Source organism: Peromyscus eremicus, chromosome 2 (genome assembly GCF_949786415.1).
Source record: "Peromyscus eremicus chromosome 2, PerEre_H2_v1, whole genome shotgun sequence".
NCBI classification, from domain to species: Eukaryota; Metazoa; Chordata; class Mammalia; order Rodentia; family Cricetidae; genus Peromyscus; species Peromyscus eremicus.
In genome coordinates this window covers 114,092,046-114,119,422 of record NC_081417.1, presented here as the reverse complement: position 1 = coordinate 114,119,422, position 27,377 = coordinate 114,092,046, and the positions used below count along the sequence as shown (strand labels likewise).

The 27,377-nt window shown below is 47.4% G+C and overlaps 1 protein-coding gene, 1 long non-coding RNA gene and 1 pseudogene across 4 annotated transcripts; 2 read left to right on the top strand and 1 right to left on the bottom strand.

The window, feature by feature from the left end:
- Positions 1 to 806: 806 nt before the first annotated feature.
- Positions 807 to 7,389, top strand: LOC131903799 (uncharacterized). Of its 3 annotated transcripts, XR_009377612.1 has the most exons (4): positions 828 to 1,101; positions 4,651 to 4,699; positions 5,093 to 5,465; positions 6,175 to 7,389. It is a non-coding gene; the product is annotated as an uncharacterized LOC131903799 (long non-coding RNA). The 3 variants fall into 3 exon arrangements; XR_009377613.1 differs by lacking the exon at positions 6,175 to 7,389 and having other exon boundaries at positions 807 to 916; positions 5,093 to 5,544; XR_009377611.1 differs by lacking the exon at positions 6,175 to 7,389 and having other exon boundaries at positions 5,093 to 5,544.
- A 177-nt stretch (positions 7,390 to 7,566) lies between these two features.
- Positions 7,567 to 8,807, top strand: LOC131905047 (ubiquitin-ribosomal protein eS31 fusion protein-like; annotated as a pseudogene).
- Positions 8,808 to 22,698: 13,891 nt separating this feature from the next.
- On the bottom strand, positions 22,699 to 24,173 carry Foxd3 (forkhead box D3). Its single transcript, XM_059256004.1, has one exon. It carries the CDS (start codon positions 24,124 to 24,126, stop codon positions 22,699 to 22,701), a length of 1,428 nt encoding a protein of 475 aa, XP_059111987.1. The 5' UTR covers positions 24,127 to 24,173.
- Between the last annotated feature and the right edge of the window lie 3,204 nt (positions 24,174 to 27,377).

The following is a 27,377-nucleotide window of genomic DNA, read 5'->3' as shown; positions in this document are numbered from 1 at the left end:
GAACCAGATGGCTAGCAGTGGCTTCAGGCTCACCTTTTACCAACTTGGCAACATTGATGGAAAGAGTGTCCCTCTTACATTAGGTCCATAAAAAGATCTGGCCTGATCTCATTGGCCAAAGCTGAGCTAGGCATGGGCTCCACAGCAACTGCTTTTTTTTTTTTTGAGCCGGGGTCTTGTTAAGTAACTCAGGCTGGCCTAGGACTTGGTCACTATGTAGCTTCCAACTCTTGGCAGTCTTTTTACATCTTGGATACAGGATTGTGACAGTTTGTCACCTTTTTTTTTCTTTTTGGCACTGGAATTGAGTATGCTTTACCACTGAGCTATACTTCCAGCCTCACCGCCAGTAGTAACTTCTGGAGCAAAGACGTAGGGCCAGTCTTGCAAGTAGCACTCAGGATGAGGAAGGGAAGGTTTTGTAAGGAAACTGAGACTTTGAAAGTAAAAAGTGGACAATAGATGTTAGATCGTAAAGTAGCACTGTGAGAACAGAGATGGAGGGATACAAAGAATCATCTTTCTTCAGACAGCGTCTCACATGGTCAGTTATTACTTTTCTGTCCTTCCTGAACAACAGAAGGAGCGCAAGGCCTTCCTGGCCAGCTGAGCTGTAAAAAGGGCTGGATAGAGCAACTGCCCATCACGCGCCAGTCCCGAGGTTCAATCTCCACTTTGACAAACTGAAACAGGTTCCTGGAAGGTACTGGAAGATGGAAGGGGACAGCTGATCTATGGGTACTAAGTTACAGTCAGGTAGGATGGGATGCAGATTCAAAGCACAGACCACCTCCTGGAGAACCCTGCCCCACCCGCCCTGGCTACTGCTGCCTAACTGGTACAACTGTAACTGTTTCTTAAAGAGGTTATTCAACTGTTCCATTAAGCCAGATGCTTCAGGATGGTGGGGTACATGGTAAGACTAGTGGATTTCATGAGCGTGGGTCCACTGTTGCAATTCTTTGGCTGTGAAGTAAGTTCCTTGACAGAAATGATGCTGTGTGGAGTATCCTAAGAGTGAATAAGAAGACATTCAGTAAATTCATGGATGGTTGTTTCAGCAGAGGTACTATGTACAGGAAAGGCAAACTCATAACCAGAGTAAGTATTTACTCAAGTAAAAAAAAATGCTTCCCTTTCCATGATGGAAGTGGTCGAGTGTGGTCGACCTGCTACCAGGTCACTGGCTGGTCATCCTGGGAAATAGTGCTATGTCAGAGGCTCAGTGTTGTTCTCTGCTGCTGGTGGATCTGGCCCTCAGCAGCAGCTGTTGCTGGGTCAGCCTTGGTGACTGGAAGTCCATGTTGTTGAGCCTGTGCATAATCTCCATCTCTGCCACCACGGCCACTTTGCTCATGGGCCCACTGGCTAGGGAAAGAGGCTGACTACCCACAGAACAGGTTATCTTATCTACTTGATTCCTGAACTCCTCCTCTGCTGAAGTCACCTGGTGATGAGCATTCCCATGGGACACAAGTATCTTCACATCCTCCCTCCATTTGGAGAGAACTATCTGCACATTTCACCCTCACATGTCTTTCTCACCAATTTTCCCATCATGCTCCTTCCATTCCCTGACTATCCAGCCAAACCATTATCTACAGGCCATAGATCAGTATATAACTGCATATCTGGCCATTTCCCCTGCCAAGAAAAATGTACGAATGTGGAATGATCGAAGTTTTGCCTACTGTGAAAATTTTTTCCATCAGTATCTTTCAGAGTTGTCCCAGAAAGGGACTGAACGTTACTGTTGTCCACTTCTAGGTGGTACCCACACTGCCCCTTTTTTTTTTTTATTTACTATAGTGCTTAAAGTCTTAGCTATAGCAATTAAGCAAGAGAAAGACATGAAAAGAATACAAATAAGAAAGAAAGAAAAAAACTGACTTTATTTGCAGATATTATTCTATACTTCAAGGCCCTATAGATGCTGAGTGTGGTGGTGCATTCCTTTAATCTCAGAACTCAGGAGTCAGAGGCAAGCAGATCTCTGTGAGTCTGAGGCCTGGTCTACATAGTGAGACACTGTCTCAAACGCAGAACAAAACAAGAAACAAAAAACACCCTATAAAATCTATTAGAAAACTCTTTGATCTAATAAACACAGTAAAGTTGCAGGATACAAAGGATATGTATATATACATTTATATGTGTGTGTGTGTGTGTGTGTATATATGAAGCTACTATATATTATAAACAATGCACTCTTAACAAAAGAAACAATGGGAAATAAGAACCTGCAATAAACCTAACCAAAGGAGTGCTAGATAGATACAATGAAAACTCCAAGACATTGAAAAAGGAAATCAGGGTGGAGAGATGGCTCGTCAATCAAGAGCATTTGATGCTCTTTAAGGGTTCCCAAATTCAATTCCCAGCACCCACACCAGTGACTCACAACCACCTGTAATTCCAGCTCCAAGGGCTCTAATGCTCGATTCTAGCTTCCATGGGTACTTGAACACACGCACGTGCCTACACATAAATAAAAATAAATCTTGAAAACAAAATCATAGAAGACCCAGACTATTGAAAGGCTTTCCATACTCCTAAACTGGCAGAATTAATAACATGAAAATGTCAGTACTATCAAAATTAATATACAGATTAAGTATAATACCCATCAGTTTTTTTTTTTAATTTTACATTTGTTTGCTGTTTTTGTGTGTGAGAGAGAGAACGAGAGAGTTCACATGTGCCACATCAAGTATGGCGGTCAGAGGACAACTACAGAAGTTGTTTTCCTCCCTCCCCATGTGGGTTCTAGGAACCAAACCCAGTCTTGGTCAAGAGGCCACACCTACTGAGCCATCCTGCTGATGTCAGCTGTGTTGAGCCAAGGTGGGCCATAATCTTTCTGAGGTGAGAAAGGCTCGGAATGATTTAGATTGACTTGTAGATCAGGTCCCTAATGTGCTAAAGCATTAAAGGGGAGGCTGAGAAAAACAAAAGGACAGAGACAAAAGAGTCTGTCTGGGTCCCTGGAAAACAAGTACAACAACATTTGGGTCTGCTAAAGTTCCTGAAGAAACAATTGGTAGAGGGCAAATCCAGTGAGTGTAAGACCCCAGGAAGCTCTTAAGCCTGAGGAAAAGTTTATTGACTGTATGAATGATAGCAGTGGGGGTGGAAAAGACTGCTTGTTCCAGGAGTGGGCAGTTATTCCCTCCAGAAAAACCTGTGTGTATTATTCTCCTGCATAAGACATATCGGAGTTAGAGACTGGGCTAGCCTGGCATCACCAATGTTGGAAGCATCCCGATGAAGCACTGGCCCAGAGACTCTCAGACTCGGGCAGTATGAGCAGGCTCACCAGGTGGGAGCTTTCCCTTGGTCCTGAGCTTGTCAGAGCAGGAAGAATGAGTCCCATCTGGCCCCTTGGCGGTGAGGAGATGTGTGTTGCCCTGGAGACAGCACCTTCGGGTGAAGAAGCTAGACAGCTCATAGAGAGAATGACTGTAGATTGTGGAGAGCTAACTGAGGTAGTGACTCCCACCCACACCTGTCCCCAATGTTGATCTTTTGAGACAGCGATGATACAAGCAATGAGCTCTTTTAATAGGGTACGGGACTAACACTTTCCTTTAGTAACCCTTCAGCTGAGGACTCCTGAGACCGACTGGCATTTGCTTGGTGTGATGGATGATAGCCCTTCGGTGAACCTGCTCACCCTTCGCAGGAGGGTTTGATTACCCAGATGAAATGATGCTAACCTCTGGGTGTTTTACAGATTTAGAAAAGCTGCCAAGAGACAAGCAAGCACACCTAAGGGAAGGAGGGTGGGAGGTCAGTTCACACAAGGTGCAAGGGCCAAGCCCGCCTGTGACACTCATGAGTGCTTTATGGTTGGGTGTTGTGGAACTTTTTCTGGGGAGACATAGGCAAAATTCTACTCACCCCAGGTAAGGAACTAACAACAGCTCAAAGAAATGATCTCCTTGAAGTTCACTTTGGTGAACCAATGAGTTAATTGGGAATACTTACCTGAGTGTGAGTGAGATTTTCTTACAGAATCGTAGACGACTCAAAGACAGCTACATCACCAAAAGGCCCGTCCTAGCCTGGGTGATGACTCATGAAAGCTGCATTTCGGCGTGACTTGCAGGTAGCTTGACTGGTGGGACGATCTCCTCCAGGCAGCTTCTCCACTTGGGGAGTCTCTTGACTCTAGCAGCTGTTACTGATTATTCAACCTTAGAGAGGAGCCTTGTCAATCTTGTAAATTTCAGATAGGTCCTGAGATTTGTGAGTTGTTCACTTCCTGGGTCCTTCAAGTTTTGTTTCTTCTTGAATCTTGAAGAGCCTTCCTCCAGGGCTGAATGTTTCAGTTCAAATGAAAGTATAACACTTGATAAAGCCAAGCTGACACCAAACAGAGTGAGACAAATTCTACAGCAGTTCTGTGCCTGTAAACATTAAAACAATTGGTTAAAAAGGCTGACGGAAGGTACCATGAGTGGTTGGAAAGAGACATTCTCAGAAACCACAAAATCCTAGTATCAGGGGTGGGCCTACCTCCCCACCCACCGGTTGCTGGCCAAGAAGGCTCCAGAATGCTCCAAAATGAGACAATTGCTACTACTGTTAATTGCTCACGGGAACAAATTGTAAGGCCCTATTGCTCAATTAACTGTGCTTTGCTTACAGGACATGGTACAATCAAGCTGGCATTAAGTTAGAAGCTTCCTCCCTGCTGGTGAGCTTTTGTCATGCTGAAAGTGCTATGCGGGTCCTGGGGGTGAAGGTTGGAGGTGGGGATGGGTTGTTATCCATGATCCTAGTTGGCCTTGGACCCTGAATGCTACATTGTCAACACTCCTGGCAGGATATATCTGCTAGTACAATAGCAGCATGACTACTGTGAGTGTAACCTATTACTTATTGGATTTGAGGCCCGCTCCACAGGTGGGAGTTCATGTCTGGTACAGTTGGTCAAAAGCCCATGGCTGCGGAAGTTGTAGGCCCTAGTGGGGAAGCTACTTACCTTTTTTTTTTTTTTTTTCTTAATGGATACAATGTACCTGTCAAATTATATTCTAAATACTTATGTTTATGCCCACAAATTATTGCTGTTGTCAACTTCCATCAGGAAGACTTCATTTGCAGTGAGTACTGGTTACTGAAGAAACTCAAAACTGGCCAGAGTGGTGAGAGTAAGTGACTGTTGAATGCCCAGCCCTGAATGAGACATCTGTATCATTCCCACCAAGTCTCAGGGAGCATTGAAGAAAGAGTAAAGTGCCATTGAACACTGTCCTAGGGGCACAACATGGACACATGTGGCCTCTTGAACTCTCAGCATCTGTGAATATCAGCAGCGGATCCACACAATATTGGGCCCATTACATTCTGTCGTGGAGGGATCGAAGGGAATCGTGTGACCCCTCCCCTCCCTGAGACTACATAAGCAATTGACAGCAGCCAGGGGAGATGGCGTAGCTGCACATAAGTTGCCCACACGTGTACGTAACCCCTCCCCCACATTCTTGCAAATAATCACAATTGAACTCACTGGTTCAATAAACAGGATGTGGACCAGTTTCTTTGGCTTGCCACTGATGCCTTCAGTGGGGTGAACAGATGTTTGTTCATCTCCCCAGGAGGGTTTGAATGACAATAGCTTAAGGACTGGGCTGTTTTCCACGAGACCCTCTTCTGGACTGCTAGGGAGCCAACTTCTTTCTCTGTCCTTCTGTGGCTTGCCTTTACTGCACGTGCTAAGAGGCAAAAGAGACAAAGCTTTGCTCTTATCAAGGTTACCAGTCCCAACAGATTAGAATCTTACTCTTAGGAAGTCATTTAACTTTATATCCTGAAAACCATATGCCCACTATCTACTGGACGTGGACATGATGTGGACATTGAACTAATTCATGAACTCACTGCAGCTATGGATACCTGCTGAAGATGGGGTTTGTAAAGGCTCATGAGGCTCCACCTCTCAAGGAGGAGCTATTTGGCTGTTAATGGTTGATGGGGAAGGGATTATTATTTTATTACTCACTCCTTTAGACTATGTAAAAGGGGAAAGATAGGCAGAAAAAGATCAAGAACAAGACAGAACCAAAGACTTGTCCAGCTTCTAGCCAAGGACAAGCATTAGAACTGATTGCTTTTGGGGTCCCACCTAAAACTACCTGAACAATCTCTATATCTTTTTCTCATCATTAGTGAAGTCTTCTTTATGAAAATAATGAATCATGGGCCAGGTGTGGTGACATGTGCCATTAATTTCAGCACTCGGGAGGATGAGGCAGGAGACTCTCTAGTTCAAAGCCAGCCTGGGCTAAACGTTGAGCCACTGGCTACATAGAAATAAGTAAGGTAAGTAAGTAAGTAAGTAAGTAAATAAATCAATGTTCAGGATGTAGCTCAGTTGTTGAGCACTTTCCTAGAATGCATTAAGCCCTGTGTTTAATCCCCAGCATCAGGATTGGTGGTGCATGTCTATAAACCCAAGAAGTGGGGGCAGGAGGATCAGAAGTGTGAGGTCAACCTCAGCCACATAGCAACTCTGAGGACAGTTTGGGATTCACAAAACCCTGTTTCTCAAAAACAAAATGAAAACAATACACACACACACACACACACACGTATGGATATATACATACAATACATATGGATAAATTGTTAAGTTTCCTATGTGTGTCAAAAGAACCTGTGTATCACTAATAATCCTCTAATGTCTGATCTTCAGCAAATGGCATTATAAACAGAATCGTACGTTTACTCATTTAGCCTCACAGTGACTGTGCTGGGTAGATAGTGTTTTGATTCTCATCTGCGGCTGAAAAAAGAAAACTATCTAATACCTCACAGCTAGAATAGGGCAAGGCTTGGATTCAAATGCAAATTGTCTGGCTTCTGAGCCTGTCTTTGTAACTGTAACTCCATTCTACTTACACTTACAGAATTTCTCCTGATTTCTCGTGGTCAGTTAACATAGCCCTACAAAACAATTGCAAAGAAAGTGTGTGGATTATTTTACATAGCCTGTTGTGTTAAGTGATTAGAATAACTTTACATTATAAAAGCAAAAATTGAGCTGGGCCGTGGTGGTGCATTCCTTTAATTCCAGCACTCGGAGACAGAGGCAGGAGGATCTCTGAATTTGTGATCTACAGAGCAAGTTCTAGGACAGCCAAGGTTACAGGGAAAAAAAAAAAAAAAAGAGAGTCTTCTCCATAGAAACAATTACTTCCTCATTGTGTACTTTTTCATCATTGTTTTGTGTTGTTTGCCTTGCTGCTCTGGAATTCAATATGTTAACCAAGCTGACCTGGAACCTGTAGCAGTCTCCTACCTCTGCATGCCTCGGGAATGCTGGGATAGTAGGCATGTGAGACCATGCTTGGACTTAGTTGTTTTTCACCCTTGTTTGTTTAAGACCCAGTCTTGTATAGTTTTGGCTAGCCTCAAACTCTCCATCCTTCTGCCTCATCCTCCTGGAACTACATAGAGGAGTCCTGAAATTACATGTGTGAGCACCGCATCCAGCTGTTTCTTAGTTCTACTCTGTAGAAAGTAAATTAGCTACACACACACACACATACACACACACACACACACACACACACACACACACACAGACTATTTAAGACTGAAGTACCTATGGGACAATCTTGAGAATAGAAAATCTAAGAGGTGTTGGGAGATGTACCTCCAATCCTAACACTCAGGAGGCAGAGGCAGGAGGATCACAGTAGGTTTGAGGACAGCCTAGTCTACATAAAGAGTTTAGCCAAGGCCAGCCATGCCTCCAACAAAACAAGACAAAATCTAAGAGGAAGGTACTTTCCAAAGCAGTACCTCACTGAGAACACACAACACGCTAAGAGCATATTCTGGCACGTGGTGTTTAATGGATATCAGTGCTTGTCAACATCATCCTGTGGGTGGTCTGCTCTGTGTAAAATTTGCTTTCTGTGTGAGAACACAAAAGAAGAATAAAGTTACGTGACTGGCTTCCTGGCCAAGCCCTATGCAGAGAACAGAAGCAGGTTACATTTCACAGAACCGCAAACCCTGCCAACCACTGAACTGTGTTTTATGCCCTTTGACTCTGGAACAACACTGGTGGAGCAGGTGTCACCATGGAAATGACAATTTAAGATTCCAAAGTAGTCTTTCTGATGCACCATCTGTGGTGGAACCGCCACCAAGATGCAGATTTTCGTGAAGACCCTTACGGAGAAAACCATCACGCTCGAAGTTGAACCTTCGGACACTATAGAAAATGTATAAGCCGAGATCCAGGATAAGGAAGGAATTCCTCCTGATCAGCAGAGGCTGATCTTCGCTGGTAAGCAGCTGGAAGATGGCCGTACTTTGTCTGACCACAATATTCAAAAGGAGTCCATCCTTCATCTTGTGTTGACTTCGTGGTGGTGCTAAGAAAAGGAAGAAGTCTCACACCACTTCCAAGAAGAATAAGCATCAGAGGAAGAAGGTTAAGTTGACTGTACTAAAGTACTATAAGGTGGATGAAAATGGCAAAATTAGTTGTCTTCGTAGAGAGTGTCCTTCTGATGAGTGTGGTGCTGGAGTTTTCATGGCTAGCCACTTGGACAGACATTACTGTGGCAAGTGTTGTCTGACTTACTGCTCAACAAATCAGAAGACAAGTAGTTGTGTATGAATAAATAAAAAGACAGGAACTGGAAAAAAAAAAGATTCCAAAGTAGGCTGGCAGTGTGGTCCACACATTTAATCCCAGGCAGATCTCTGTGGGTTCGAGGCCAGCTTGATCTACTAAGTGAGTTCCAGGACAGCCTCTCTCTCTCTCTCTCTCTCTCTCTCTCTCTCTCTCTCTCTCTCTCTCTCTCTCTCTCTCTCTCCTCTCTCTCTCTCTCACACACACACACACACACAAGATTTCAAAGTAGATGAATGGCAAAAATCAAACACAGTAAAAATTAGCTATAACAGTCTATAGAATAGAAATTTTTTATCAACACATCTGATAGTGGGCTAATATCTGAGATATATAAATAACTCAAAAAAAAAAACCCTGGATATTCAGAAAACAAAGAGCACAATTTAAACATGGGGCACAGGTATAAACAGAGAATTCTCAGAAGAGGAAACAAATGGCTGAGAAGAAATGTTCAACATCCCTAGTCATCAGAAAAACCCAAATTAAAACTACTTTGAGATTTCATCTTACACCTGTCAGAATGGCTAAGATCAATAAAACAAGTGACAGCTCATGCTGGCAAGGATGTGGAACAAGGGGAATACTCACATATTTCAGGAATCCTAAATGGTCTTATAGTCAAAACCTAGAGCCAGATATTGGGGTAGATGCTGAAAGATCAGAGGAAACAAGCCACAGCTGCTTCTCACCTTGCCAACTCTGCAGTCAATCCTCTCTCCACGAATTCTCAGACTGAATGCGAGTCCTCAGCAGAAGGAGCTCTCTAGTTCCTGTCTCCTCACGCCTTATATGCCTTTCTTCACCCAGCCATTTCACTTTCTATCTCAGCCTTCCTACTGATGGGATTAGTGTGCTTCCCAAACACTGGTGTTAAAGGTATGTGCCACCACTGCCTGGCTCTGTTCTCTCCTAGACTGGATCAATCTCATGTAGCCCAGTGTGGCCTTGAACTCACAGAGATCCAGACAGATCTCTGCCTCTGGAGTGCTAGGATTAAAGGTATGTGCCACCACTGCCTGACCCTCTATGTTTAACTCTGTGGCTGATTCTCTCCGTTGATCTTCAGGCAAGTTTTATTAGAGTACAACAAAATATCACCACACTCATTCATTGCTGGTGGGGGTGCAAACTCATACAGTCACTATAGAAAACAGTGTGGCCGTTCCTCAAGAAGCTGGGAATTGATCTACCTCAAGACCTACCTATACCACTCTTGGCATCTACCCAAAGGATGCAGCATCCTACCACAGTGAGACTTGCTCAACTGTGCTAGTTGTTGCTCTATTCACAATAGCCAGAAACTGAAAACAACCTAGATGTTCATCGGCAGGTGAATAGGTAAGGAAAATGTGCTACATTTACAAAACGGAATATCACTCTGCTGTCAAAAAACCATAAAATCCCTGGGTAAAATGGATGGAACTAGAAAAAAAATCATCCTGAGTGAGGCATCTCAGATCCAGAAAGATAAATATGGTACGTGTTCACTTATGTGTGGATGCCGTCTGTTAAATCAAAGATAAGCAAGCTACAATCAGCAGAACCGCAGAGGTTAGGTATAGAGTAAGGGACTGGGGGGAGGGACATCTCCTTAGGAAGAAGTAGAATAGACAGTTATTGATGGATTCAGGCTGGGGACTGGAACAGGAGGAGCAAATGGGGAGAGGAAGAGATGAGGATGATGAAGGAAAGGATATGGGAAGGGACAGCTAAAACTAAGGGCCATTTGAGGGGTCATATGGAAACCTACCACAGTAGAAGTTTCCTAAATTACATACATATGTGAAGACAACCTAAATGACAGAGCCAAATAACAGGGAGCCCCAACTGGACGTCTTTCATTGCCAAATGAAGCTTCAGTATTGGGAACGGTACTGAATCACATTTAATTGAGTTTTTGAGCAAAGTGGTCCCATGGGAATCCCTAAACAATCCAAGATGTTGCCAAGGCGATAGGTTGTTCTCCCCAAGCGACAGCAAGGCTCTATTGCTGAAAATAACACTTAAACACAGAGAAGTCAAGCTAGTGTCTACCTAGAGCCTTCGCCCCTACTGTCTAGTACTTTTGGTATCTGAATATGTTCTGCACACTAACAAAGAAGAAATGTAAACACCAACCCAGCTACAAGTCCTTAAATCTACAACGGTGATACGCTGATGCAACCGTGGCACAAAGCTTACGGGAGTAACCAACCAACACCTGATTGGATTTGAGGCCCACTCCATGAGATGGAGCCCATAACCGATGCTGCTTGGGTAACTAAGAACCTGATAGCAGTTGAAAGTCTTTCTTCCAGACAGCTGGGACCACACCCAAGTGTTCGGGAACCTAAGTGTGACCTGAGCGTCCAGAACAGGAGGTTTTTGAAGGCAGAGACCTTTACTGGCATCTTCCTGGGCGGCTTCGGGAAGAGCTTCTCGGAGTAAGCAGTTTGAAGTGAGCAGTTTAGTAGAAGTTAAGCCGGAGGCGGTTGCGCACATACAGGTAGTTTTAACAAAGGCTAAGATAAGTTAGCTATGACATCCTGACCTTTGATTCCTAGAATAGAGTTGGGAACTTTCCCTTGGGATTCTCCATCAAGGAGATCTGACTCTAGTTAAATCTGCAATGGCCTCAGCAGGAGTACAAGATGGGCTGAGCGGTGGTGGCGCACGCCTTTAATCCTAGCATTTGGGAGGTGGATCTCTGAGAGTTCGAGGCCAGCCTGGTCTACAAAGCAAGTTCCAGGACAGCCAGGACTGTTACACAGAGAAACCCTGTCTTGAAAAAAGCAAAGCAAAGCAAAACAAACAAAAGAACACAAGATGGAGGAATCTCTGGCTGTCTTGCCCCATCACAATGACATTCTGCTATACTCATAGGTCCCTGCCCTGCTCAGCCTCATCATAGAAGCTTTTTCCTGTAAGGAATAAATACAGAGACCCACAGCCAGACAATATGCACAGAATGAGACCTCTGAACATGGAGCCCGAGATGGGATGTTTCCATCAAATCCACCCCCTCGGGCCACAGAACGCCACAGAAGAGGAGGCAGGAAGAATGTAAGAACCAAAGAGGATAGAGGACTCCTTCTAAACACAGTGTGACCGAAGTACGTGTGAACTCACACAGACTGGAGTAACACGCACAGGGCCTGCGTGATGTGCACCAGACGAGGTCCTAGAACTGAAGGGAGGAGTGGACACATGCCCCCATCCCTAACCCAGAAGAATCACCGACTGATTACCACTTGCAAATGAAAAATTAGTTGTCTCCAGGACAGTCTCACTGAGGTAATAAACTACTTTAAGGGTAATGTGAGACCAAAGTGGGAAAAATATACCTTGTAGGTTAAGAGTTCTGTGTAGTTAAGAATAAATTCCTGTTTGTCCTATGTTTGTCTCACTCATCTATACCACATGTACTTGATTACACGTGGTCAGGAGGTATGTGAACAGGAAACACATCAGGATGCATGCTTGCCCCTGACTGGATGTAGGCAGAGGTACATAGACAGGAAACATATCAGGATGTATGCTTGCCCCTGATTGGATGTAGGCAAGAGGTACACAGACAGGAAACACATCAGGATGCATGCTTGCCCCTGATTGGATGTAGGCAAGAGGTACACAGACAGGAAATACATCAGGATGCATGCTTGCCCCTGATTGGATGTAGGCAAGAGGTACACAGACAGGAAGCACATCAGGATACATGCTTGCCCCTCAGTGGACTTGATGGGAAATATGGTAGCTTTGTGGCGTTGCCTTTTTAAGCATCTGCCAGGTATGACTCACGGCCATTTTCTGGGAACCCAGGGATGGACCTGGCCAGAGAATCCATCAACCTGACCAGTATTTAATTAACCTTGCTTTAATTAAATTTAAATTAATTTAAATTAAATAGATTTAATTAAATAATTTATTTGTGTGTTTCTGTGTGTAAGATGTGTGTGCGTGGGCACAAATGCCAAGGCTCAAGAGTGGAGCTCAGAGGACAGTTTTGTGGCGTTGGTTCTCTCCACTTTTATCCAGGTTTAGAGGGTCAAACTCAGGTTACCAGGTCTCCTTTACTCACTTAGCCATCTCATCAACCTTAAAAAAATGTTTTTAAATTTAGTGTGTGTGTGGTTTGTGAGTGTATGTGATTGTGTGGTATGGTGTGTGTGTATGTGGGGGGGTGATGTGGGTGAGTAGTGTGGTGTGAGTGTGTGTATGTGTGAGGGGGGGCATGTGTGTGTGCCACAAGTTTTGGAAGTCTGTTCTCTTCTTTAGTGGTGAATTCTGGGGATATAGAACTCAGGTCTTCTGGCTTCCCTGACCAAGTTCTTTCTCAACCATCTCACTGGCCTGACCTTGACCTTGTCCTCTGGCCTCTACTTCCCTAGTCCATTACCATATGTTTTATGCAGTGCTCAGGATGGAATCCAGGGTCTTCTGCGCATGCTAGGCAAACATTCTACCAACTGGGCTGCTGGGTGTTTTGTTTTTGAGCAACATGTTGCTCTGAGCCTAGGCGTACCTCATACTCACAGCAATTCCCTTGCCTCCACATCTGGTACAACAGGTGTGAGTCACCACACCCAGCAAAGTTAGTTGATTTCTAGCTCATCCTCCATTATCTATATGTCCTATTCTGTCATTAGATAGGTAGATAACCCAGATGGTTTTTATAAGCTAAAACTTGAGCTTTGGCCTAATCAGGTCCAGTCTAGGCAGGTAGTGACTTCCTCTAGTGAAATTTCAGAGTAGACATAGAAGAAAAAAAAATGTCAAAATTAGTCTACCCAGACCAGAGCTCAGCAAAGAGACACAGGCACATGTCCTTGTTCTTGTGGAAAATGCTATCATATCTTTAATGACTATTGTCAAGACCTCTCATCCACAAGACTGAAAAATACCCTGAGAGTGAGAAAGTGATTTACCAAGCACTACCACAGAGTAAATTGCTTCACATTTGTTAAGTTGTGAGAACACAAAAATGATCCCTAACTCAAACAGATGGGAGAGACAGTGGTCCCAGCAACTTCATTTTTAAATATGAAATGTGACAGCTATTTGGTATATGTTATCAGAGAAAAAATAAAGGTGGCCTCATAAAAATGTGACCACGATAAAATCAGCAAAACTGCCGCGCAGTGAGTTGTCACCATCATTAAGACCGCCAAATTCATCACAGTAAATCTCCATGTTCTGATACTTGTTTTACAAACAAGAAAACAGAAATGGAGTGGCTAGCTAACTGTGACTAAGAGTATATACAGCCTGGCCACTGTGGCTCAAACCTGTAAGCCCAGCGCTTGAAACTGAGGCAAGAGAATTATCACAAGTTCAGAGTTACCCTAGGCTATAGAGTGAGATTCCCCTGTTGAGAAAGAAAGAAAGAGAGAGAGGGAGAGAGAGAGAGAGAGAGAGAGAGAGAGAGAGAGAGAGAGAGAGAGAGAGAGAGAGAGAAGAAAACAATACACACAATTGACAACAGAGAGAGAATCAAGATTTGACACAAGACCATCAAATCTAAAGCCCACGCTTTTTCTAGAATATCATTCTGTGTTTCAAGTAGTAGACCCCCTAATGGCAAAGGAAACAATTTAAAATACAATAGATATCTCTCAGATGATATGTTTAGCTCTTATAACTAATAAATTTAATAAAATGCTTTCTCAAATAGAATCTCATTTGATGTAAGGATATTTTAAGGCAACGGGAAAAAAAGCAGCAATCTACTAAATTTGTAAATGAGTAAGCTGCACTAGAATAATGCTTCCCAAAGTGGAAGGTAGCTTTGTTCACCGTCACTTTGAGCACCTTTAAAGATTATTCCCAGGGCCTTCTGGATGGTGGTAGAGGAGACACTCAGTTCCCTAATGTATATATTAGCAATGTCTTCACAGTGCTGGAGACTTGAATGACAGATGGCTTAGTATGACAGATATCTTAAATCAAGACAAAAGTGAAATCAAAGTTTCAAAAAAATCTTTAAATTTTTAAACAGTTACTCAAAAAGTTAAAAAAAATTGAAATGATAGTTATTATACTATAATTCCTGTCTTTTCGCTAAATCTTCAGTAGTAGTCTTCAGGGCCAGCAATATAATTTATCTGGTTAAAAATACTTGCCCGAAGACACAGTCACCAGAGGTGGAGGGAGAGGACCAACTGCATAAAGTTGTGTATCACACAGGCACCACGGCATGTGTGCCCCCCACCTCACCTCTCCCTCTCTCTCCTGCCCATCCACCTACCCACACACACTAAATTTAAAAACATATAGAGCTCTCCACTAGGGCAAATATAGAATCTATCCAGTGCTTTGAAGTTCAATGTCAAGACTAGGGTTGAAAATTAATCTTGTCTTTTAATCCAGTTTATTACTTCTTGCATTCAATTTCCTCTAACAACAAGAGAAACTTTCCCATAAAGAACTAATTCCCATCGGCGTACCATCAATAAGGCAGGTGTTTCACACTGGCTGTGATTCAGTCATGCTCATCGTGACATTCCTTTGCTCTCGTAGCCAACATTTATAATTGTGAGATGCTAGAATCTGTAACAATGCAGAGAAGGAAGCTAACAGAGCTATACAAGGTTAAAAATAGTGGTGACCACACAAACTGGGATATAAAATTGCAAAAATCTGCATCAAATGATACACACACACACACACACACACACACACACACACACACACACACACATTATTTTGATACCATTTGGAAAGCAATGGCCAGATAACATGAGATTTTTCCTCTTGCCCCATATGAAATGACCTGCATGAACATCTTCCAAAGACATCTAAATTCCTACTTTAATAAGTTAAATGGCTTTAGTGAGTTGTAAGTAAGAGATAACTTTAGGGAGTGGTGTGATAGAGGGTCTCAAGTAAACAAGATTAAACTTGAACATACCAGGTATGAGGCTAGCCTTGAACTCTTGATCCTGTTGTCCCCATCTCTTGAGTGCTGGGATTACAGGCATGTACCACTACATCTAGTTCTAAAAGCTGACTTTTTGCCAGGGACTCAAAATGAAAGAGCAATTTACTTAACTTTCTTTTTAAATTTTTATTTTATGTGTATGGGTGTTTTGTATGTGTACCGCGTGTGTGTGTGTGTGTGTGTGTGTGTGTGTGTGTGTATGTGTGTGTGTGTTACCAGCAGAGGCCAGGAGAGGGTGTTGAGTTCCCTGAAGTTACATGGTAGTGAGCTGCCATGTGTGTGATGGAAATGTAACTTCTGTCCTCTGGGAGAGCAGCTAGTTAGTGCTCTTAACTGCTGAGCCATCTCTCCAGCCCTGTTTAACTTCCTAAAAATACTTTTTATCTGACAGGGGGTAGGGCACGAAATGCTCAAAATGCTAGCAACCATTCCATGAGACTTTTGTCACAGTCACAGGCAATGTGGTACCCACATGGATCCTGGAGAAAGATTCCCAGACGGTACTGGGACACCCCCTCCCATGCCCATCTTATTGTAGTCGCCAAACCACAATGGATTCTTTATGTTTTTAGATAAAGAATCCCAACATATACCAGGACCATCTTTATTATAAAAACCTGAGCAAAGAGCTCTTGAAGCTATTGCCTTTTTCCAAGGAAATAAAAGAATCCTTTGAAAGAAAAACTTTCAAATCAGGATGCCCTAAGATTGAGGGACTACTGTGTGAGAGCAGAAGCACTGGCTGGCTCGCACAGGCTCTTGGGAGGGGATTCCCATCAGAAGACAGCAGAAGTAGCTGATGGTATTTCAGCCAAGAAGTAGTCAGTCGATTTTAGTGGCCCAGAAAACATACTCAGAAAATCCAACGAACAACACGTCTTCCATGTTTTAGATAGCTAAGAAATGCCTCTAAAAAAAAAAAAAAAATTCACTTTGAAAAACTAAGATTGTTTATAGAAAGCATTTGTTATAAAGAAAGGGGCCGGAGGAAAGGAACGGGAAGAAAACACTCCTTCAAACTCTTAAAACCTGGTTTGACGAGCTCAGAGTCTCCAAGATTCTTCACCCCCCAGCTCATCGACACTCGAGGTCAGCTGGCATCTAATCTGGACAGCCCCTTGTGCCCAGCAGTAGGCAGTAAGGGGTGCATACGGGAATCAGAGAGCACGAATAACTGATTCATTTGTGCGCATGGGTGAGCTCAGAGAAGGAGCGACTAACTTAAGTTGGATGGTTGGGGAAGGCTGCCTGGAGGAGGCGCTGCCTTCCGGGATGGAGCTTGAGAGCAAAGAGAAAAATTAGCGTTGGAGGTTGCTGTAGCGCAGAATTCCTCACAAACCGGACATGTGCCCTTTGCAGAAAAGGCTAACAAGGGCCAAGAGTGTGCTTTTGTAGAAGACCAAGTCTTGCTTTCCATCTGTTGAGAGGTGTGGGAGGAGCCTGGAGAGGAAAGGAACCAAAAGTTGCTTCTCAGGACCCTCTTTCTAAGGCGGAGTCCCCATAGGTCGCACAGGGGCGGGCCAGGGTTGCAGAGAGGGTGCTTCTTCCTGGGCACACTCAACTCTGTCCCCCAGGCTGGCTGAGAGTCCTCAGCTACAGCCGTGCATGGCTTAGAGTGATAACTTACCCGAGAACCCAGCTGGGGCTTCTGCTGCCTAGGTTAATTCTGGGGGCAATTGCCTCCTGTAGGTTGCCTCCCGAGCGCAGGCCGCTAGGGTGTCGCAGGGCCCTGCGAAGGGGGACTTGTCCCCATCGTGTATCTCTCTCCAAGGCCACCTTCACAGCAGGTGCCTTTCCCCTCTGGGTAGCCTTCCTAAAGCCTTCCAGGTCTTCCTTGCATCCACACTTCCAGGCTGCGGGAGCTGGAGCCCTCGAGGCTGATGTGGAGGTTGATGTCCCGCGAGCACGGTGGGGGCGGGGGCGGACCACCGGTGGCATCCACTCCGGACACTGCAGCGATGTGGCTGGGTAGCTGGCCCATCCGGCTAAGGGAGCCACTGGCCCAAGTTCTCACGTTCTTCCCTCAGTTCTCCGGGAAAGGTCACGAAGCAGTCGGTCGGGGCAGAGCTACCCAGTGCGGTGCCTCACCCGGAATGGTGAGGGAAGGCCCCAAGGCCCAGGTCTGCCGCCTTACCGCAGCTGCCCCTAGCCCGATGCTTCTCTAGTCTTTCTCTCTCCCCCACCTTCGTTTGCCCTAAGGCTAGCTATTTTCTTTTCCTCAGATGGCACACAGTCCTTCCCGGGTAAGAAACATGTTTCCATCCCAGGACTACCAACAGAGGTTGGCCTCTGGGTGGCTTTGGGCAAGTCCCAGGGTCTTCTGGAACTGTGTATGTGTAAAGGAAAGAACTATCCCCTGGCGCTTGCTGTAAGGCCGATATGCTAGGCATGGTTTTTGGAAGGGAATGGTGATGTTCCCTTCATTCTCACCCCTCGCGGGGTGGAGCTGTGTGCATAAACAGAGTCCTCTGGGAGAAGACGCTTTCGGCATCGGTTTTATGTTTAAAAACAGGGAAGCAGACTAATTTAATTATTCACAAAATGTAGGACATTTTAATTCTTAGAGTAGTTTAGGGAAATTCCGATGTAAGACATCACCTGGATAAATAAAACCGGGATGATTGTGCTCATTTTAGGTTTCTATTTGAATTCTGTTTGGTACACAGCCCTATTTGGCAAGTTTTACCCCCAGAGAGCAAAGAATGGTTCGTACATTCCTAAGAGGGCACGAGAAGGGGGCGGCGGTGGAGAATAAGTTGGCTCTGGGTACCACCCAGCCAACTGTTGGAGGGCGGTGTAGGAGGGTGGTCTTTCAGGCGGGTTTGAGATCTGATTACCTTTAATTCGCCTTCGAGGCCTGGCCTGGCGCTGAGGGGCTTCTGTCAGCGGAGGTCTCCGATTTCCCCACTTGCCTGGGTTAGTGGCAGCAGGAAAGTAGACCGGTGGGCCAGAGAGGAATCCTCCCGCAGCAGGCTCGGGCTGGAGGGTGCGTACTCTCCTCCCAGGGCGCAGGGCGTGGTCGAGGACGGTTGGAGACTTGGAGAAGCTGCCTCGCTTTTGCTCAGTCCCCCCGAGGCAGCAGGGGCTGGGACCGGTTCTGTGACCCATCTTAGAAAACTCTTTTGCACACGTAACATCCAGAGGTTCAAAAACACCGCGGACACTACCAGTGTTAGAGCAGGACTGTTTCTCCGTCTGGAGTCCACGGGGGGCGGGGAAAGGGAGAGACCAGCGTGAGCGTGGGGTGTAAGGTACTTTCATACTAGACAGTTTTTGCAGCCTTTTTTTTTTTTTCACTGACACTAACCTAATTCTGCAGGAGAGTCAAAGAATTTGAGAGTTTCAACAAAACAAAAACAAAAGATAGGCCGCTTGATTAAAATCGAAGGAAATACCTGGTTGGGATGCCTACTGCGAGGCCTCTCTCACCCTGATGTCCCCTCCTACCCCTACCCCCCCCCCAACTATTTCGGTTCCGCTGCAGCCCGCACCGTCTGGGACACAGGTGGAGTTCTGTGGACTCATGGTTCTATAGCTGATGATGATCTCTTTCAGATCACATTCTCTACAGGTCAGTTTCTCGAAGAACTCACTCTAAAACACCCCGACACATTCGATGTTCCCTTCGCCACCGAGACTCTTCCTATAAAGCCACGTAAAATAAATAACTTCAAATGTAGTTCTTAGCTGCTTCCCAGCCAGTATGTCCTCATCACTAAATTTCACTGTTTCATAATTTCTAGGACTAATTCGCCTCGAGACCTTGTCCCTTTCAGGACACGGGCCAAGGAACGTAGCTTCTCGGAGATTTGACCTGGTCGTCCCAGGACGTGAGGATAAAGGATGGTGTCGGGGGGGGGGGGGGGGCTTGATTCAGAGCCTGGCCAGGAAGAGACCTGGACCGGAGGGTGGGGGTGGAGGGGTGAGGGTGTCTCGCGTTGGATCTTCACAAACAGCTCGGGAGTTTTCCATCTGCTCGTCGCCCCCTACAGGCCGTATCCACCATCGCAGCTACAGCTCTGCTCAGCCAGAAGGAGTATTTCACATTATTCTGAGTCTCCAGATCCTCCCTGCATTCCCGCAAGGGACTGGGTGGGTGAGAGGCCCACTCAGGAACTCCACCCTGAGGTCACACTAGGAGCCCCGGGCTTTGAGAGTGAATTGATTGCCTGGAAATCCGTGTCTGAAGAAGTGGGGAATGCTTAAATCGGTGTATAACTGAAAGTCTACCGTCTTCCGCCTTTGAAACCAACCTGCTTCCTTTATTTATGCTCCTTTTTTCTTTTAATTTCTTTTTTAAACTGTAATAAAAAGCAGGTGGCAATTGCACTGTTTTTAAATCTCAGTTTCAGAGGGATTTAATCGCCCTTCAACACACGTGCCTGCGTTTGCAAACATCAAACGTGGGTTTAAAGCTTGCCCCACCCTACTAAGTGCTTGAATTCATTTATCGACAATATCTACATTTCCTCGTCTGCTTTAAAGCTTCACCATTTAAACAGTTTAAGCTTAGCTTCTTTCCAGGGTTAGGGCTAGGCTCTACTTTCCCGGTATTTTGCCAGGACTTTGAGTAACCGTTGGCTTCTGGCGTTTGGACATGAAGCCCCTTACCCTCCAAACACACGGGAAGGAGGTTGTTTGCTGTTCCAGCAAAAGTGGCTGAAGGAAAGTTGCTGCGTTCTCTACACCGCGCCGCCTAACGCATCGCTGGAAAAGGCCCTGCGGATCTCCAGCGGCAGCTTTGTATCCGAGCGTCACGCTGCGTGCTCAGGCTCGGCCGGTATTGCTGCTATGCGCGGAAATATGAGCGAGTAATTTTATAAGTAACAAAGGATCAGGGATGGAATGAGGCCCCTGTTATCCAATGTCATTTAGAAGCCTTGGATCAGCAGCTTCTTGAGGCTAAAAGTGAATTCAAGAAGCCCTGCCTTTCCCTTTTCCCAGGGGTGCCAGCTAAATTTAGAAGTAACCTCTGTGTGTTTGCACAAATCGTGGACCATTTGCTGTTTGTGTAAAAACCGATTAGCCAGACACAACTGTGAAACAACTTGTGACTTTTATAGCTGCAACACACAAACCAATTTAGATCCGTTTAGTTTTCCTTGTAAATGGAGATTAGAAGGGACCCGCCCGAAGTAAAGCTCTCCTCGCTGAAGGTTACAGTCGCTCCTCCACAGTGCTGATTATCGGGTTCTTGTTTATCAAGTTAAAAACTCTCACCCCAGCAGCCTGTTTTATTTTAGGACTCGGCTCCCGACGGAATGTTTACTCAGGGAACAATAACATTTACGGTTCACCAGGAAAAAGAGAGTCGGTATTTGCGAGGAAGTGTGTTTCAGAGCGACCCGCAAGCCCACGCCGGCCGCCGAGAGCAAGGCTCGGATTCCTGGTGGCAAGCGAGGAGTGAACACGGTTTCTGACACTGTCTGGGTTTCACTGACAAGACGCTCATAGGGTGGAGCTGACATCGCTTATGTGCAGTTCTGGAGTTAAAAACTGATTTCGCATAAGTAATTGTAACAGCTAAATTAATTACAAAATAATTAGAATTGATGCTGTCTGAGGATATGCTGGTGGCCCAACCGGCCTCTTCGTCTAGACGTTTCATTTCTACTTTAACACCTTAAAAAACAAAGCACGTTGAAATATCTGGGATGCATACCTAAAATCTACGCGGACACTTCCTACTCCTACCGTATAGATCTCTCAAAAATCCTAACCTGGCTAAGGTAGAAAAAAAAAGGGAGGGGGATAAAATGCACCTGTTTTTAGAAGGATGTTAATTAATTATGATTTCTTGGCCTTCAGAAAGGCTCGGGTTGGGGAGGAGGGCCTGCCACTTCAGAAATCCTCTAGAAATCCAGTTATGGGAGTTGATTATTGCCATGGAAAGAGGGATCTTGAATTTTTTTTTCTGAAAAAATAAAAAATAAAAGAACTATTGCCTGTCATCTTAATGCAAATAATGCCATCCCAATACAAAACTTGAAACGCTACCTTATGAATTAAAAAAAAAATCAATGTGATTTAGCACTTCCTCTAAAGGGATAAAAAGGAATTTCAAAAATCCAAGGTTTAAACGCTAAAATATGGGATGCTTGGAATTTTGCTCTTGAAAGGATGATTAAAATGACCCAACACTGTTACGTTCGCCTGGCGGACTTCTTTAAAATGAACGGGAATGCTGTTGTTTAGATTTTTAAAGACAGTTTACTTTGCAGGAGCCGCTGGTCATTTACGGTAGCTCGATAGAAATGAGACCGTCATCCTTATTCTGGCTTTATGTGAAAACTAAATTTAAATTATAAAACTATAATTTAAATTAGGTATACTCTTTCCATTTTCAAATTCAAATGTTTTTTTCACCCAAATTATGAATTTGCAACGTTCAAAAAGGTCATTGGTTGAGGCTGCTAGATTTTCTGGGGGAAGACAATGCAAATCCCATATTAAATCTCACCATTTGCTAGACACCTAAATGAAACACCAGGCTGAGCATTTTAAAAATTTATTTACAAAGTTGTGTACAACATGATGGAATAACATTTAGAATACCATATATATTCATTCATATATAAACAGACTTTTATAATACAATGACACTTCGCCTTTTTGAAAAATTTTTTTTGTATTTAAAATTTCCCAAAGTCTCTATACATTCTTTTTCTCAGATAAAACTGCGGAGAGTGAACCTTCAAAAAAAATGAAAGTTCAGATCTCTAAATCTACTGAATTTGTTTTTTTTTTCTTAAAAAAATAAAAACCCCAAAAAGAAAGTCAATGATTTTTATACAAATATGTACAAAGAATTTCCCTCCCACCCCCACAGTACTGAGAGCAGGCGCCGTCGGGTGCATTTTTGGAAATTCGGTTATCAGTTTACCTGTACGGAAAGCTATTCCCAGCGGACGCGTGTTGAGTTTGCTCGGGCCAGCTTAAGTGAGCGAGGGGATGGAGGCCGCTGTCGGTCGGTGCTGGGGAGTCTGGGGCGGGTGGTAGAGTCCAGGATTGGGTAGAGGGACCAGGACCAGGGCAGAAGGACTAGGATCAGAGCGGGCGCACAGCCCGAAAGCGCAGACTCTGCCGGAGGCCGCCGCCCGGCCGGGCCACCACCGGCTCATCACTATTGCGCGGGCCACTTGGCTTGAACGGCGGCGGCGGCAGCGGCGGCGGCAGAGGCTGCGGGCTGCAGGAACTGTCCAGACAGCGGCACGCTCAGGATGGGCGCGATGGTGGCAGTCGTCCGGCTCAGCGACAGGGGCTGGTGCGTGGCCATGAGCGCCGCGGACTGCACCGTCCCGGGCGGCCGCAGGAAGGACTGGGTGCTGCCGCCGCCCCCGCCGCCCCCACCGCCCCCAGCCCCGCCCGCGCTCCCGCCACCCCCAGCCGAGCCCCCCGGCGCCGCGGATCCCGCGCCTATGATGTTCTCAATGCTGAACGACGGCCGCGCGCTGGGCTCGGACTTGATGAGCGACGTGGTGCCCGCCGCACCCGCCGTGCCCGCGGCCGCGGCGGCGGCGCCCAGGGTGTTGAGCTGCAACTGTAGGCTCGGGCCGAGCTGCGAGCCGAAGGCGGCCGCTTTGCGGCCCAGCTCGCCCGAGGGCAGCAGGGGCACGGCGGGCGGCAGCACCGGCGCCACCGGCGGCAGCGCGTACGGGTACTGGAGCGCCGCTGCCGCCGCCGCCGCTGCCGCCGCCGCGGGATGCGAGTAGGCGCCCGCCGCCGCCGCCGCGGGGTGCAGGCCGTAGGGGCGGCCGTAGGGTCCTGCGCCCGCCGCCGCAGCCAGGCTGTAGGCGCCGAAGCTCTGCATCATGAGCGCCGTCTGCTCGCGCAGGTGCTCCTGCTGGTGGCGCTTGAAGCGCTTCCGGCGCCGCAGGAAGCTGCCGTTGTCGAACATGTCCTCGGACTGGGGGTCCAGGGTCCAGTAGTTGCCCTTGCCCGGGTTGCCCGGCTCGCGGGGGATCTTGACGAAGCAGTCGTTGAGCGACAGGTTGTGGCGGATGCTGTTCTGCCAGGCGGGGAACTTCTCCCGGTAGTAGGGGAAGCGGTTGCTGATGAACTCGCAGATGCCGCTCAGGGTCAGCTTCTTCTGCGGGCTCTGCAGGATGGCCATGGTGATGAGCGCGATGTAGGAGTAGGGTGGCTTCACCAGGCTGTTCTTGGGCTTGCTCGGGGTCAGACCTCCCGCGGCACCGCCGCCCGCGCCGGGCCCACCGCCGCCTGCCACCGCGTCCTCGCCGCCCTTGCAGCCGTCGGCCTCCGGCGCTCCGGCGTCGTTCCCCGGCCCGGCCGCGGCCGCCTCGGTGGACAGTGCCAGAGGTGGTTGGTGGGGCGGCTGAGACTGGCCGTGATGAGCGGTCGCCGGTGGCCCCTCGTCCGCCTCGTCCAGGCGCAGCTCCGGCGGCCCCGCGGGGCTGTCGCAGCCCGTGTCGCTGTCCTTCTCATCCAGCCCGTCGTCGCCCTCGCCCACCACATCGATGTCCACGTCCTCGGCCGTCAGCACCGTCTGGCCGGACATATCGCTGGCGCTGCCGCCGCCGGAGAGGGTCATCCCTCCACGGGGTTGGTGGCGGCGGCCGGGAGCGAGCAGAGAGCGAGGGGGTCCGTGAGGGGCGGCCGCGGACCTCAGGGAAAGGGGGTGCGGGTGCCCCCCGAAAGAGAGCGGAGGGGGAGGGGAGGGCACAGGTAGCTTCGGGGGCCCTCCTGGGTCAGCTCACACCCGGAGGCCCGGCATCGCGCGGGGCGGGCGCTGCGCTGCGCTCCGCCGCCCGCAGCCGCGCTCCACGAACTCCTGCGGTCCCCGACGCTTCCCTACGAGGCGGCAGCTACTGCTCGCGACCCCGAAGGGTTCCTCCACGCCGCGCCCCCTCACTTCGCCAGCCTTCTTCGGCCTCTCTGGCTTGGGCGTGGGGGCTCAGAAGCTGTCCAGGCGAGAGCGGGACGCCGGGTGCCAAGCAGCTCCGGAGGGCGCGGACAGGGGCAACCGCGGGGGTGGGGTGGGGGGTGACAGGGACGCCAAGCCCGGGTAGTCGAAAGTCCCGTTTTAAGGACTGGCCTGATAGATTACTTTCTACTTAAAGATCCAGCGGGAGGCGGGGCCACGTGACCGCGCGTGACGTCAGGGCCGCGGTGGAGCCGGCCAAACTCAAGTTGGTTCAGGGAATTGTCAACAAAGGGACAAGAGAAGCGCAACTCCTGACCGACAAGGCGCTAGCATCCCGTGGGCCCCGAGGGCTCTTCGGCCTGCCGGGAGACCCCTGCCCACGCGGGAGCCGGGCGCCGGGTCCAGGGAGGGCGTGAGTGTGGGTGGGTGGGGGTGGAGAGGGTGTGGGCCTAAGAGAGTGTCCTCCGGACGTAGGGCTCCTACCGCCCTGCCTTCTCTGCCCCCTGCCCTTTTCTGCCTTCCCTACTTTGCTGATATTATTTAGACCGACTCGCAGTGCAGAACAAGATTGTTGTTTTTAAGAAAACTTATGATTTTGCTTTGGTTTGGGTTTTTGTTTGTTTTCGACTCAAGGATTAAGGGAACACATCCGGCTCCCTTTTCCTAATTAGGCCTCATACCCCCTCCTGTCTCAGGGCTATTCTAGAGACAAGACACCTGCTGATGTGCTTCCCCATCACTCTCAAACCTAACTACTCAAGCCTTATCCTAGCTTCCCTGGCTCCACGCGGGCATATATATATATATATATATATATATATATATATATATATATATATATATATATATATATTCGCATGGTCACATCACCATCAGCTGGGGTTTCCCGGGGTCAGAAAATAGCTATCGATTAACCTATTAGGATAGTTGCAGAGAAATAAAAAGAACGTAAAATAACAGGGAACCTATAAACAAAGAAGCCATAACTGGCTGTTGGAGTTGTTAAACGACTTAGCACAGAAAAAGTCGGAAATGAGCTGGAAATGGAGCAGGTGTTGGCAGCGGCCTGGGTAAGTCGGGTGGGGTGGGGTGGGAAGGAGGCATTGGGCCTTGGTATTAGACGTCGCGCACGGACTGGGACAGTTGGAAAATTGTGGGGAGCGGGCGCAGACTTCCTGAGCAGAGGGCACGGCCTCCAAGGAACCACAGTGCTTTAGGGCAACGCCGGCGGGGGTGAGTTCACCTTTGCTTCTAACTAATGTGAGTTATTTCTTAAAGCACAGGCAAACCCTTCAAGGCTTAACCTGTGTAGAAACCTGCGCCAAAGAAGAGGCGAGGATGTGTCCAGCGCACATGGAGTTTCCCTGACCAGGAATGCCAGCGATGGTAGGAAAGACCAGGAATTGCCAGAGGTGCTGGGGGTGGGGGTGGGGGGACGACTTTAAACCGACCCAGAGTTGGCGCCTATTGCTCCTGGGACTAGTGGATTCGGTACATCCGAGGGGAGCCGCTCCTTCCTCCCCTGGTGGTTCTTAGAATCCTTGTCAACCCTCTGCCTTTAGGCCGCTTCTCTGTCAGAGGATAGCAGTTACTGGTTGTGGCCCTCTTGAAACCCGACTAGTCTGTCAGCTGAAGGCCTGGGATGGAAAGGCCTTTTTCTCCCAGGGTATAAAAGAATGAGATAGGAAGTCAGGGAGGAAACAATTTCTGTGGTGCTTATAGAAAATAGTGGAAAAGTTATGTACTTCCAGTTTGCCAGTGTGCTTCTGATTCCCATGTCCTGTGCCCTCACCTAGACCCACTTTCCCAGGAACATCAAATTAATAAAAAAAATTGTTTTAATCTGTAAACTTTTTTTTTTAAACAGACATTAGGACACACAGATTGACTGTTATCCCCAGCTAATACCACTAGCCTTTGGAATATGGACTTCGATGATGTACCGTGTTGGGGCTGCTGCAGGGTGGGTGGAGGCACTGACTATCCAGAGAAGTCTGGAATCTCCATGTTTTTTGTTTCCAGTTGTTCTCGGGGTTACACCTGACCCTAAACCGCATGTCTGAGTTGATTTCTGCTGCTGCACCGCTTGTGACCCGCTGGCTCCTAAAAACATCTTCTACGCTGACTAGACAGTCCTCTCTGGAAACCGACAGGAGCTACGAGCTGGGCCTGGCTGCCTATCACCCTAGGCAAGAGGTTACAGTGGCAACGGCCCAAGCGACTCAAAGAAAGGTGGGGAGGAAAAGAAAACATAATCCAAATTTACCAATTCAGGAACGCCTTTTGCCCAACTTGGATTGCCAGGCGATAGCCACAGGCGCAAAGCTCTGCGCCGACCGGACTGCGGTCTTGACAGCCAGGCCTCCAGCGGACCGGTGCGTGCCGGTGCGCGCGCGAGAACCCAAGCTCCAAGGCTGCTTACGGGGGCTCCTTTTGAGATGCTCTCCAAATGAGCCTAATTTCGATTTCTCCGTGGGCCTGAGCTGGCTCAGGAGACTTTCTCCGCGTCGCCGTTGGCAGCCTCTCCCCCTCCGCCAAAGCCGGATCTGGGCGGTCCATTCCCGTGTGTCTCCTTGGAACCTCTCTAGGGAAGGGGGTGGTGAACAACTCCCAGCTGCCGGTTCCATTTGTTGCGCTTTTTTCCTTCGACACAATAAAAGTCAAATTAATTGATTCATACCATTAATTACGGTGCGTAGCGTGAAAAGCAACGCTTCCCCTTGGTTAGAGCTCTATTGTGCTAATCTCTTGTTCAATCAGTGTTACCATCTGATGCTGGGTCCGGCCCCTACAGAAACTTTTCGACTCGATTAGCTAAATGATGAGACGTGCAGAACCTACTGGCTGCTTGCTGCCCCCAAACCTGGAGCCCGCGCGGGCCTAGTGGCTTAATATCGATTTCTAGGGAGGCCGCGGAG